Below are 15,417 nucleotides of genomic sequence, written 5' to 3'. Positions count from 1 at the left end.
TATATATATATATATATATATATATATATATATATATATATATATATATATATATATATATATATATATATATATATATATATATATATATATATATATATATATATATATATATATATATATATATACATATATATATATATATATATACATATATATATATATACATATATATATATATATATATACATATATATATATATACATATATATATATATACATATATATATATATATATATATATATATATATATATACATATATATATATATACATATATATATATATATATATATATATATATATATATATATATATATATATATATGTATATATATGCCTTTGCTGCCTTAATAATAGTAATAATAATCCTTTCTACTATAGACACAAGGCCTGAAATTTGTTGGGTGGGGGCTTGTCAATTACATCAACTCTAGTGTTCAACTGGTATGTATTTTATTAACCTTGAAAGGATGAAAGGCTAAGTTGACCTCAGTGGATTTTAAACTCAGAATGTAAAGAGAGAAGCAATGCTGCTCAGCATTTTGCTTGGTGCAATAATCATTCTCTCATCTTGCCACCTTAATAATAATAAGGTTTCAAACTTTGATGAAAGGCCAGATATTGTAGGGGGTGGAGGTATGTAGATTACATTTTATTAACCCCAGAAGGATGAGTGGCAAAATTGACTTTGGCAGAATTTGAACCCAGAACATAAAGAGCTAGAAGAATTGTAGCTAAGCATTTTCCTGTGCCACCTTAAACAGTAACAATAATAATGATGATGATTCTTCACATAGAACATGGCTACAAATTTTAAGATCACCCCCAGAGTTTGACTAGGACTTATTTTATTTCAGAAGAATGAAAAGCAAAATATCCCTTGGTGGGATTTGAGCTCAGGATGTAAAACAACTAAATACTGTGAAGCATTTCAGCTGATGTTCTGCCAAATCTACTAATTGATCTCCTTAATAATAGTAAAAGTAATAATCCAGGTAAGGAATATAGATATATAAATATAGGAACCAGTGTTGCAATGTACCAAAAACACTTGTAAGTCAGTTCAAAGCATTCACCTGTAAATAAGTAACAGGAAAGTACAGCTTTCTGCAGGTAACAGGAACTCCATGTATTTGGTTTGTAACACAGACATATTGGACACAAATTTAAGGGAGGATATTGTTGGTTAAATTTACTCCATTGTTTGACTGGTACCTTTTTTTTTATCAACCATGGAAAGATGAAATGTAGAGATGACCTCAATAGGATTTGAACTTAAAATATAATGGGACATAACTGAAAACTGCAATACACTGTCTGATGCTCTAATGATTCTGCCATGTAATTGATTCTTGTTGTTATTTTGCAGTGTCAAATTCATATTCTTGGATGGTCTCTATTTAAAAAAGAATGCACTTTGTCAAAATTAATCTCATTACACTACTAGAAAAAAGTTTTTAATGTTGTAATGTTTGAATGTCTATCATTTGTTTTTTTATTTGTCCTCCTCTAATTTTCTTAATTTCATTTTCTCTTGATTCCAGCATCTTTAAATTCTATCTTTTTCTCTCTCTTATTCTCTCTCCTACTCCTTTTTCGTTTTTTCATTTTGGTCTTTCTCATTCTGTCTTTCTCAATTTCAGTCTCTTTCATTCTGTATATCCTTCTTTCTCTTCAGTCTTTCTTTGTCTTATATTAACTTTTCTTTGTCTCTCTTTTTCTCAAGATAGTAAAGTATTTTTCTTTTATTTAAGATGTACATACTTATATCAACAAGATTTCACAAACCTCCTCATGATTCAGCCTTCTCCATAATTACTTTCCTTTTTATCCGTCTAGGCCTTTTCTCCTGGCATCCTACACTAATGGCTGTGTCTGTGAGTATTTTCTTCTACTATTTTAATCAGCTTGTAAGTTAGGGTCACTTCTGATGTCTTCTTATTGTTTTCAGAAAAGGGAACATTGTCAGAATTGATATTAAAGACACTTAACTGATGTTCTCTCTGCAGAGAAGAGCATCCTAGAGAGGTGGAGAGAATACTTTGCTGATCTCCTAAATCTAGTCACAGTAAAATCTTCTGGTGGACAAAGGTTTGTCATGGGGATGACTAAAGTGCTCAGATGTGGCAAGGCTGCTGGGGAGGTTAAAATTTGGCCTAATAGAGTTTTAAATAGAGATGGTATTCTCTGACTGACTTGTATATGCCAGGTAATTTGGACCTGTGGAAATGCAACGAAAATCTGGAGTGATAATCCCAATTTTTTAAAGGGAGGCAAGAGTGCTCTAATTATAGAGGAATCTCCTTTTTGAATCTTTCCAGTAAAGTCTACACTAGGTGTTTGGAAAAGAGATGAAGGGAAATTATAGAGCCCAAGCTAGCTGAAGAATAGTGTGGCTTCCATCATGGATGCTGCTCAATTGACCAAATATTCACTCTATGACAGCTGTTTAAGAAATTAAGGAAATATTCCCAAGAGGTGTATGCTTGCTTTGTAGACCTTGAAAAGTCACATCACTGCATGTTGAGAAATATGCTGTGAAGGTTTTTGCAGGAGTTTGAAATTAAGGGGCAACTCCCTATACAAATGCCCAGATGTTTGTGTTCAGGTAAATAGTGCTAAGTCAAAACCTTTTTGACTTAGTTACACTACTAGAAAATAGTTTTCAATGTTGTAATGTTTGTAGGGTATCATTTAATGTGAATTTAATGAGAATAATACTGTAATAAACAAAATTTGAAAAGGTATAGTTCTCTATTCTTTATGATGCCTTGATTACACACACATACACACACAAATACTTATATATATAAATGAATACTTGTATATATGTGTAAATTCTTTCATATTGTAAAAACAGCAAAATAATGGGTTAACCAGGTCTATGTTTGAAGTGACAGAGATGTGTGTGTGAGCACTAGGAATGTAATTTGGGTGCCAAGGGAACAGCAAGCTGAAAACATTTGGGGTCCACTGCGTTAAATTGATGATAATGATGTTATTTAATGCCTAGTCAGATCTAATTGAGCAGACCTATGGTCAAAGGCATTTCAATCATGATTAACTTATTTATAAGACAATATGGTGTGAGGGAAATTTGGCCACTATTTCTCTCAGGCTGAGCAACCATGTATAGGCTTCTTTGTTGGCTGTTGATGATGATGATGATGATGATGATGATGATGAGTGAAAATCAGTTCAGCACTTTCTCAAGGGTATTGTTAAAGTTAGTGTTTGACAGATTTAAACACAGATTGGAGGCCCAGTCTGATGCTAAGCAACCTAACATAGCCTCTGGGTCTACAAAACATCTTGTATTAAATTTTTCAGATTAAAGTTAACACCTTCCATTATGTTTAGGAACCATCTATTGTGTTTCAATCACTAGCTTTAATAATTGTTTCAACTTCTGGCACAAGGCCAGCAATTTTAGTGGGAGGGTGTTGTATGATGCTATTGACCCCAGTGCTTGACTGGTACTTATTTTATCAACTCTGAGAGGATGAAAGGCAAAGATGACCTTGTCAGAATTTGAACTCAGAATGGACAAAATGTCTAACTTCAATAATGAAAATAGTTATTTTAATAAATCTCTCTAAGTCATTGGACATTTTTAAATGAAAAAAATAGGTAGTGTATTTTGTTGGAAATATAGTTATGATGGAGTTAAGTAAGATCCCCCTTTCACAGTAAGATTTTTAATAATGAAAAGTTTAATAATAATAATAATAATAATAATAATAATAATAATAATAATAATAATAATCTTTTCTACTATAGGCACAAAGCCTAAACATTTGCAGGAGGGTACTGGTTAACCCCAGTGCTAAAATGGTATTCATTTTATCAACCCTGAAAGGATCAAAGTCAATCTTGGTTGAATTCAAACTCAGAGTGTAAAGCCAATAGAAATGTTACTAAACATTTTGTCTAACTCACCAGCTTACTGTCTTAATAATAATAATAATAATAATGATTTCTTTATTAACCACAAGGGTTTACATTAAGAAAAAACATTATGGACAACACAGGACAAAATAAAGAATATGTGTATAATAATAATAATAATAGGAGCATTGGGTTTAGGGCCACCCAACCTGAAGAAACATCTGGAAACTTTAGAAATACTCTACAATCTAGGTGTATTGCAAAAATCGGCATTACTTGGAACTGCACGCATATTGCATAAAGTGTTGTCTGCCTGAGGTCCTTGTTATGACTTGACAGACTGTACAAACCCCAAGTAGACACAAACCCCCAGTAGACACAATATCTTCAGTCAACAACATCATGATATTGGATACTTTGCGATGTCTTAAATAATAATAATGGTTTTCAATTTTGGCTCAGATCCAGCCGTTTTTGAGGGGAGGGAGAAGTCAATTAAATTGACCCAGTACTTGACTGGTATTTATTTTATTGACCCTGAAAGGATGAAAGGCTAAGTTGACCTAGTAAAATCTGAACTCAGAACATAAAGCTGGTAGAAATGCCACTAAACATTTTCTCTGTCTCACTAATGCTTCTGCCAGTTCGCTGCCTTAATAAATATTATCATCATCCTCATCATCATTTAACATCCGCTTTCCATGCTGGTATGGGTTGGACAGTTCGACTGAGGACTGGTGAGCCATAGGCTGCACCAGGCTCAATTTGATCTGGCAAAGTTTCTACAGCTGGATGCCCTTCCTAATGCTAACCACTCCGAGAATGTAGTGGGTGCTTTTTACGTGCCACTGGCACGAGGGCCAGTCAGGCGGTTCTGGCAATGACCACACTCAAAAGGTGTTTTTACATGCTACCTGCATGGGAGCCAGTCCAGTGGCACTGGCAACGACCACGCTTGAGTGTTGTTTTTCACGTGCCACTGGCACATGTGCCGGTAAGGCGACGCTGTCAGCGATCATGCTTGAATGGTGCTTTTCACATGTCACCAGCACGGGAGCCAATCCATGGCTCTGGCAACGATCACGCTCGGATGTGCTTTTTATGTTCCACTGGCACAAATGCCAATCAGGCGGTGTTATCATTGGCCACATCAGCAATTTTGATTTATTTTCACTTGCCTCAATAGGTCTTTGCAAGCAAAGTTTATTGTCCAGTGAATGAGGGGTACTCATAAGTGGGCCAGTTACACCCCACATTCGGATATGCTTTTAACGTTCCACTGGCACGAGTGCCAATCAGACAGTACTATCGTCGGCCATGTCATCAATTTTGATTTTGATTGATTTCACTTGCCTCAATAGGTCTTAACAAGCAAAGTTTATTATCCAATGAATGAGGGGTATTCATAAACGGGCTGGTTACACTCATTGGCATAGGCCATGGGCTATGGTCTCACTTGGCTTGTTGGGTCGTCTCAAGCACAGCATATCTCCAAAGGTCCTGGTCACTCGTCATTGCCTTGGTAAGGCCCAATGTTTGAAGGGCATGCTTCACCACCTCATCCCAGGTCTTCCTGGGTCTACCTCTTCCACAGGTTCCCTCAACTGCTAGGGCGTGACACTTTTTCACACAGATGTCCTCATTCATTCACAACACACGACCATACCAGTACAGTCGTCTCTCTTGGACACCACATCTGATGCTTCTTAAATCCAACTTTTCTCTCAGGGCACTTAAACTCTGTCATGTATGCACACTGACATTATACCTCCAGTGGAGCATACTGGCTTCATTCCTTGCAAGCTTACGTATGTCCTCAGCAGTCACGGCCCATGTTTCACTGCCATGTAGCATGGCTGTTCGCACACATGCGTCATACAGTCTACCTTTTACTCTGAGCGAGAGGCCCTTTGTTACCAGCAGAGGTAGGAGCTCTCTGAACTTTACTCAGGCTAAATAATAATAATAATAATTCTTTCTACTATAGGCACAAGCCCTGAAATTTTGTGGGAGGTGATAGCTGATTACCCCGACTCCAGTCTTCAAATACTAGTTAAAGGATGAAAGGCAAAGTTGACTTTGGTGGAAGACAGAAAAAATGTTGCTTAGCATTTTGTTCAGCATGCTAATGATTCTGTTATCTCCCCACTTAATAAAAATAATATCCTTTCTACTATAGGCACAAGGTCTGAAATTTGGGAAAGTTGATTGCATTGGCCCCAGTGCATAGCTAGTACTTATTTCATCAACCCTGAATAGATGAATGACAAAGTTGACCTTGACGAAATTTGAATTTGAAGATGGATGAATAATAATTATAATTATAGTTCCTAACATAGGCACACATTTAGAAATTTGTGAGGAGGAAATAATCAATTATTGCTTCCAGTTCTTGGCTGGTATTTTGTTGATCTTAAAAAAATTAATGGCAAATTTGACCTAAGTGGAATTTGAAGATTGTAAAGAGCTGTAGTTAAATACCACAAGGTATTTTGTCAGACACTGTACCAATTTTGTTAGTATGCAATTTCTTACACTGACAAGAAGCTATTTCTAGGATAATGGTATTACTAATTAGATCAACCATAGAATACTTATTTTATTAACCTCTGAAAATTGTTAGAGTAAGTCAACCTCAGTGAAATTTGAACGTTAAGCTTATAATAATGTTACTTTATTTATCTATTAGAATGTGCATCTATGTTCTGAGTCTTAAGTTCTCACAACAAACTAAATTGCAGGCAAAATTTACGAGGAATATATCATTGCTCAACACAGTGGACTGTCATTACAAAAAAGCCACTGCAGTTGATAATCCATCATTTGAAATTCTTGAGAAGTGTTTTGAATTTTGGATTAATTTTTTGATTTCAAAATGATTACATATTGGCATTTATAACATGGGGTAGCTTGGTTTTGGGATGCAGGTCTAAACATGTTATTCATTATATATCTAATACAACTTATACAACAAAGGTAGTGTTATATAAATTTTGTATCCATCCAGTACTGCATGGCATGCATATGTCAGCTTGTCACATAAGATATCTATTTATCACTTTTGTTTTTTTACACTTACATTTCATATTCACCTACAACACCCCTACTTTTTTAAACTTAACCCAAGTGCATTTGGGGATCTTTCATTTTTGGTTTAGATTCTGGAGGCTTTCAGATAAAGGGTTATCAACTGCATGAAGTCTTATGAAAAAGTATTCAGACTGGGGTTATGAAAAGAAAACTGCAATGCATATCAATCTGGCATTTAATTTCCTTTAAAGTAGTCCCCTTCTGAAGCAACACACTTTATCCAGCATTGTTTCCATTGATGGAAGCCTTACTGGAACTCCTTTTTTGAGATAGTGAGCTGTTGTCTCATTGCATTCTCTTGGATTGCCTTGATGTCTTGAGATATTGTTCCTTTCAAGTGGGATTTGAATTTTGGAAAGAGGAAAAAGTTGCAAAGGGTCAGATCTAGGGAATATGGTGTTTATGGACCTGGGAAATGTTCTTGGTCAAAAACTGCTGCACAAGCTGCACTGAATAGGCAGGTGCATTGTCATTGTGGAGTTGCCACTCACCTGATGCATGCAATCATGTGCTTTTCTGATGAACAACATCCTGAAAACACTGCAACATATCACAGTAGTACTCCTTATTTACTGTCTCACCAGGTGGAGCATACTCATGATGAACAATGCCCTTGTAGTCGAAGAAAACTATCAGCAGTGTCTTCACACTGCTTTGACTCATTTGGCATTTTGTTGGCTATCTTGAAAATGTTTGAACCACTCATACACTCATGTCTGGTTCATACACTCCTCTCTATACACTTTCTGTCTGCAACTTAGCATAGATCTCTGCACAGGTATCACTAAGCTTTTGATAAAAATGTCATGGTCACTGATAGAACCTTTGTGGTGTGGTGAGATGACCACACTTTACACACTTTACATCCAAGTACTGCTATATACAACAGGAGTGGGGACATTATAATTTATGTGCATGCATGACAAAGTTCAAGGTCAGTCTCTGCCCAGTGGCTTCACTCTGTGTTCTTTAGCTCCATTACCATAGCATTAGTCCCAATATTTTTTGATTAGACCTCGTATAAGTATTACTGATAATAATTTTATAATAAAGGCATGAGACCAACAGTTTTAAGGAGAGGGGTTTACTTGATATCATTGACCCCAGTATTTGACTGGCACTTTATTTTATTGTTTCCAGATGAGTGAAAGGCAAAGTTGACCTTCATTTAAACTCAGGACTTAGAGAACTGGAGCAAATACTGCAAGGCATTTTTTTTCAACACTAATGATTCTGCTAGTCACTGCCTTCCTGTTACTAATGCTAATCATACCATCACTACTATCAGCATCATTATACTCTTTCGTGTATTGGTACATATTTATTGGTTAATTGAATCAATCCCATGTATATTACTGATGCTGTTTTCTCAATTAGAGCTGGTGGAATTTGAACTAGGCATATAAATGATTGTGATTAAATTCTAGTGTTATCATTTTATTCTCTACTCTAATGATTTTGTCATTTAATGTATCTTTGTCCACCCTTCCCTGTCATTATCATCATTGTCATATAACAATAATTATAATAATGATGATTTCTTGGTTTTCAGTCTGAGTTGTCTCTTAGTGCATCCTTAGTAGTTATTTTATCAACTCTGGAAATAGAGCTGAGAATTCATTGTCACAGGCATTAATTAAGTTATGTAGGCAGTTGAATCATTTAGGAAACAAGAAATAACAAGACATATAAAAGTCATCATCATCGTCATCATCATCATTTAACACCTGTTTTCCATGCTGGCATGGGTTGGACGGTTCGACTGGTGTCCTGGAAGCCAGGAGGCTGCACCAGGCTCCAGTCTGATCTGGCAGTGTTTCTACAGCTGGATACCCTTCCTAATACCAACCACTCCGAGAGTGCAGTGGGTGCTTTTTACATGCAGAGGGAGCTGGCAATGACCATGATCGGTTGGTGCTTTTTACGTGCCACCAGCACGGAAGCCAGTCAAGACAGCACTGGCATTGGCCACATTTGGATGGTGCTTTTTACGTGCCACTGGCAGGGGGATCACAACTACAATTTCTATTTGATTTTGATTTTGATGTACTCAATAGGTCTCCTCAAACACAGCATGTCGCCCTATGATCCAAGGTACTTTTGAATGGGCTGGCTATGCGACACTGGTTTAGGTTACAGCTGTGAACTCACTTTATTTGCCACGTTTTTTCAGTCACAGCATATCTCCAGAGGTCTTGGTCTTTTGTCATTGCCTCTGTGAGGCCCAACATTCGAAGGTCATACTTCTCCACCTCATCCCATGTCTTCCTGGGTCTCCCTCTACCCCGGATTCCTTCCACTGTTTGGGAGTGGCACTTTTTCACACAGATCTCCTCATCCATGCATAGTACATGACCATATCAATGCAAACATCTCTCTTGCATGCCACATCTGATGCTTCTTATGTCCAACATTTCTCTCAGAGCGCTTACACCCTGTCGTGTGTGCACACTGACATTATACATCCAGCGGATCATGCTAGCTTCATTTCTTTCAAGCCCATACATGTCTTCAGCAGTCAAGGCCCATGTTTCACTGCCGTGAAGCATGGCAGTTCACACACATGCATCTACCTTTCACTCTGATTGAGAGGCCCTTTGTCCCCAGTAGGAGTAGGAGCTTTCTGAACTTTGCCCAGGCTATTCTTATTCTAGTGGTAACATTCTCTGAGCATCTACCCCAACTACAGACTTGGTCACCCAGGTAGTGGAAGCTATCAACTACTTCTAGTTTCTCCCCCTGGCATGTGATGGAACCTGTTTTCTGAGCATCTGTGGTGTTTATTGCCCCTGTTCATCTGCTACACACGAAAGCTATCTTCCTGGTTAATTTTCCTTTGATGTTGCTGCACTTCTTATGTGTCCATAGCTTACACTGGGTACATCTTATGGAGTTTCTACCTATGCCTTTTTCAGGGCCACTTACCTGAAGGGGTGTGTGATGTGTTCGCCTTCCTACTTACAAGAACTTTGGTCTTTGCAACATTGACTCTAAGGCCCTTCGATTCTAAACCTTGCTTCCACACCTGAAATTTCTTTTCTAGTTCTGGTAGTGATTCTGCTATGAGGGCCAGGTCATCAGCATAGAGGAGCTCCCAGAGGCAACCTGTCTTGAATTCCTCTGTTATTGCCTTGAGTACTATGATAAATAAGAGCGGGCTGAGGGCTGATCCTTGGTAGACCCCTACCTCTACCTGGAATTCTTCACTATACTCATTGTCAACCCTAACCTTACTAATGGCATCTCTGTATAGGGCCTGTACAACCCTTATTAACCATTCGTCAATCTCCAGTTTCTGCATCGCCCACCAGATAAGGGATTGGGGGACCCTGTCAATGGTTTTCTCCAAGTCCACAAATGCCAAGTATAGGGGTTTATCTTTGTCTAGGTATTTCTCCTGCAGTTGCCATACCAGGAATATAGCATTAGTGGTGCTTCTACCTGGCACAAAACCAAACTGCATCTCGTCTAAGCAGACTCTCTCCCTAATTAGTTGGGCTAAAAGTATTATCTTGAAGTTTAAGATCAGTTGTCAACATATTTAAAGTAGATTATCTACAGATTTTTGTATATTATCTGGACATTTAAGGTAGATTGTCAATATATTTAAGCTATATTTTGAAGATATTTAAGGAAGATTATCTACAGATCTAAGGTAGTTTAAAAATTAAGACAGATTGTAAAGAGTTTTAAGCTAAATTGTCATAAATGAGATCAAGCACTTTTCATTAAATAGTTCCTTAAATTGCTGAAGTGCGTGTAGCTTTAACTAAACTGCTGCTGCTTTGCCTTCATTAGTAACTGTTGTTACAAATTTCCTTCATGTGTCATGAGATCCATGTTTGGTCATGTTTATTGCAAGCTGACAGAATGATGAGTTTCAAAAACCTGCTATATGGTGGCTACCATTTCTTACAGATAATAGAAACTGGACACTAGAAAGAAATGCATTCAGAGATCTTTTAAGTATCATGAAGGAATTGTGATGAAGCAAACTTTGGAGCTAATAGAGTCTTCCAGTCAATGTCTTGGTTATAATTTCTTGTTGGTTAAATTGGGACTAGAATTTCAAAAACTGTTCACATGCATACAATATCTAATTTACAAACTTTCCAAATTTTCTATAAATCATTTCTTGTTTTTCTTTTGTTTTTCTAATTTCAGTTTTGCTTTCTGATGTTTGAAGGGATACTCATTTTTTCTCCACACAGTTCTTTAATTGGTTTCAAGAACCGTTCAACCAAAGTAACATGGCATTGGGTCATATTACTGATAGCTTTTATTTCGGCTGTAGGTGGTATCATCATAATATATTACAACAAAACTTTAAACAACAAACCCCATTTCACATCATGGCATGGCCTCATTGGTATTATAACAGTTGTGTACTTCATGTTGCAGCTCTGTGCTGGTATAATTGTAAAATATCCAAAGCTTTTGCCAACCTTTAAACTTGTAGACTTGAGACTTTATCATGCTACATCTGGGCTGGTTGTCTTCTTATTGATATGTTTCACTTTGTTTTTGTCATTGTACTCAAACTGGTTTTGTAAGAATATAACTGGCACATCTTGGTATGCTTGTGTTGGTTGTATTGGACTTATGGCAACTATGATTACTAACCAGGTCACTTCAGCATATTTGCCACGGCTACAGAAACGTATGCAACAAAAGATTCGTCCACCAATTTGATTCTGTAAATTAAAAAATGCTTTTCCAAAACCATAATTTCTATTAGATGCAAACAAGTTCTATGTTTTTTTTACACAATTTATAAACTTATCAAATGGAAGACATTGTTTTGTTCTCATTCTTTATTTAAAAAATGATTAGCAAATAAGTATGCATTGATTATATTATTAACCTTAGCTTTTGTGTTTCTGATGATATCATTGTCATCATTGTTACTATTGCTGCTAACACCATCACCACAGTAACCATCACTATCATCATCATCATTGTTTTCACAACTGTTTTACCTGTCTGAAATGTTTTTCATATCATTATGAAATTATCCTATATCATATTCAGCTAATATATTGCACTATATGTGTGTGTGTGTATGTATGTGTGTGCACGTGCATGCGTATATGTGTGCGTGTGCATATATAAACACAGTCCAACCCACCCTGGCATGGAAAACAGAGGTTAAATGATGATGATGAGGCACATGCAATATTTGAGAAAGAGTAAGAAGTATAGCTTTTTATTTTAGAGTTTTGATGTTTTTTTGCAACATGTTCATATAACTTGTGTGCATATATTTATGTAGACTCTGAAGACTTTAAGAATATACCTTCTGAAATACATTTGTTGTATAAAATGAAAAGTTAACAAAATTAATAGTTCAATCTTGGCATATTGCTCATTATAGGATAGTCTTGTAATATCCATTAGCTATAATTGTTGCAAACATCACCCGCTTTGTTGTTGTCATTGACATCATCATCATCATCATCATAATCCTTACCATTATCATCAGTGTCATCATTATTGTTCTCATTGTTGTCATTATCACCAGTCTTTGTTGTCATCAATATTAATGTCATCATTGTCATCCTTGTTGTCTCCTTCATGATGATGATGATGATCATTATTATTATAGGGTGACAGAATTTGTAGAGCACCAGATTAAATAACTAACATTATTTATTTACCCCCAGTAAGCTCTAAGTGTAAATCCCACTGGGGTTGTTAAATTATGTATGAATTATGTTCTGATTCCATTCCAGTTAACTACACCCCACCCATAATAATGTAGCAACAGCAGTGTTGGACAAAATACAGTTGCCTTTCATATCCCTGGGTCAAGGGGTTCTCAGGAGGACCACTTTAATTTACCAAGTATTTTTATGGACCATTTGTGCATAAAATCTATGAAAAAACTAAATGTTAAACAACAAATTTAATCAAACATCAAATAATGCAACCTAATAGAAAACTATTTAGATAAGCAAATATAGGAACATACATGGACAAACCCTAATGTTTAATTTTGTAATATGTGCATGACGAATTTTTTTCTATAGACTACAAAAAATGTTGTCATGGACTATCTATTGAGAACTGCTGTTCTAGGAGATTGATAAAATAAGCTAATAGTTTAGTACTGAGTCTGTTAACTCAAATGTACCCTTTCCTAAAATTGTGACTCTGTATCAATGTTAGGAGTCATTTTTGATGACTGTAATGGCAGAAGCAGAAGTTCTAAGATTAATATTATGCAGTCCCCTCCTTTACATTCCTAGTTCAAATCCTTGCTGAAGTTGAACTTTGCCTTTCATTCTGCCCTAGGGTCACTAGAATAAATAACATAATGAGATTGATTCAATATACTGTAGTCTACCCTTATGAACATATGACCTCATGTCAATGTAAGAAATACATATAAATTATGTTAATAAGATAAATTATCGGTGAAGTATTGAGTCAATGTTAGAAACAAAAATGTTAGAAACTATTATTATTATTATTATTATTATTATTATTATTATTATTATTATTATTATTATTGTTGTTGTTCAGTAGTTTTATTTTTATAACATGCTTTCACTTCACTACCGAGCGCAGCTCTGTGCGCCTTGGGTATGTGCTGTGGTTTGCTGTGGTGCTCTTATGTTTACTGTATTGAAAGTGTTTTGCGTAGAATGTGTGCAGTGCCCAGTAGTGCAATTTTCTGTATGTTATATATATTTGTAAGTCCTGGTATTTTTGTTATGTATTTGTCTGAATATTTTTTTATTATACCTAAGGCACCTACTATGATAGGAATTGTTTCTGTTTTTAGATTCCACATTCGAGTTATCTCTATTTCCAGGTCTTTGTATTTTGAAAGTTTTTCCATTTCTTTTAGAGAAACGTTGTCATCTGCTGGTATTGATACATCAATTAGAAAGCATTTTTTTTCTTCATGATCTTTGACAACTATATCTGGTCTATTTGCCTTAATTTCTCTATCTGTGTGTATTGGCATATCCCAGAGTATGGTTGCTTTCTCGTTTTCTGTGACCTTTTCTGGCGTGTGTTTATACCATCTTTTTTCTGTTGTTATTCCATAGTGTTGGCATAGCTTCCAGTGTATATAGGTCCCAGCTCTGTCGTGTCTGTGAATATATTCCTTCTTAGCCAGGACTGGGCAGCCAGAGATAATATGATTTATTGTTTCTTGTCGATCTCCACATATTCTACAGTTACTTGTTATATTTCTTTTCATTATGTGTTTTTGGTAATTTCTGGTGGGGAGGCTCTGGTCTTGTGCAGCAATTAAAAATCCTTCAGTCTCTGCTTTGAGTCCGGAGCTTCTCAGCCATTGCTGGGATTTTTCTCTATCTATTTCTTTCGCATTTAGTTTAGCCCAGTATTTACCATGTAGGGGCTTTTCTTGCCATCGTTTTATCATGGTCCGTTGCTGTTCTAGTTATAGTTTGGATTTCATTTGTTTTATAGCTTTTGTTGTTTCTTCTTCTTCGTATTTGTTAGGTAGATTGATTTCTTGTTTGTATTTGTCAGCTTCCTTAAATACTGAAAACAGTTTTTTGTTTTGCTCGTGTTTTGTGGCTATTTGTATTAGTTTCCCTTGCTTCTAGAGTAGGTATTTTTGCAGTCCTATGGTGGTTATTTTATAATAGTTTTCTAGCTGTATAAGACCCCTGCCACCTTCTGTGCGTTGTATATATAGCCTTTCTATGTCAGATTTTGGGTGGTGCATCCTATATCCTGTCATTATTTTTCTTGTTTTCCTGTCTATTTTACATAGTTCGTTTAGTGTCCAGTTAAGGATGTTGTAGCTGTAGCTTATAACTGGGACAGCTAAAGTGTTGATACCCATTATCTTGTTTTTAGCATTGAGCTCTGTTTTTAGTATTGATCTAACTCGTCTATAGTACTCTTTCTTTATTTTTTCTTTCATTTGTGTATGTTGTATCCTATCTAGTTCATTGACTCCTAAATACTTATATGGTTGGCTTTCGTCTAGTTCTCTTATTTCATTGGCTTTATCTAGTGTTATATTGCTACTTTTAACTAATTTTCCTCTTTTCAGGGTTGCTTTGGCACATTTTTCTAATCCGAATTTCATTTCTATTTCCTTGGTAAAGCCGTGTACTGTCTGTAGTAGTGTTTCTAGCTCTTTGTCGTTTTTTGCATATAATTTTAGGTCATCCATATATAGAAGGTGGCTGACTGTTTTTCCATAGCATTTGTAACCGCATCCAGTTCTATTTAGCAATTCTGTTAAAGGTGTGAGTGCCAGGCAGAACAGGAGTGGAGAGAGCGTGTCTCCCTGGAATATTCCTCTTCTAATGGGGATGGCTTTCGTTTTCACAAGTCCCTCTTTTGTTTGGAGCTGTAGCACTGTCTGCCATTTATTCATTGAGTGCTCTATGTATTTTATGATAATTGGTGCCACCTTGTTTATGGCTAGTGTTTCCAGAATC

At 35.9% G+C, this 15,417-nt stretch overlaps 1 protein-coding gene across 1 annotated transcript; it reads left to right on the top strand.

The window, feature by feature from the left end:
- The first annotated feature begins 516 nt into the window (after nt 1–516).
- On the top strand, nt 517–11,774 carry LOC149135136 (transmembrane reductase CYB561D2-like). The gene is made up of 2 exons (XM_089353942.1): nt 517–1,881; nt 11,147–11,774. The coding sequence occupies exons 1-2, from the start codon at nt 1,759–1,761 to the stop codon at nt 11,672–11,674; spliced, it is 651 nt and encodes a 216-aa protein (XP_089210068.1). The 5' UTR covers nt 517–1,758; the 3' UTR covers nt 11,675–11,774.
- The last annotated feature ends 3,643 nt before the right edge of the window (nt 11,775–15,417 follow it).

Source organism: Octopus bimaculoides, chromosome 6 (genome assembly GCF_046866305.1).
Source record: "Octopus bimaculoides isolate indiv1 chromosome 6, ASM4686630v1, whole genome shotgun sequence".
Classification (NCBI taxonomy): domain Eukaryota; kingdom Metazoa; phylum Mollusca; class Cephalopoda; order Octopoda; family Octopodidae; genus Octopus; species Octopus bimaculoides.
This window is presented reverse-complemented; position numbering and strand designations above follow the sequence as displayed.

What these genes read in the sequence shown, in the direction of transcription:
- LOC149135136 (XM_089353942.1), top strand. Translation starts at nt 1,759, where the DNA reads ATGTACATACTTATATCAACAAGATTTCACAAACCTCCTCATGATTCA. An exon ending in CTACACTAATGGCTGTGTCT is followed by an intron (nt 1,882 to 11,146) that starts GTGAGTATTTTC and finishes TTCTAATTTCAG; the next exon opens with TTTTGCTTTCTGATGTTTGA.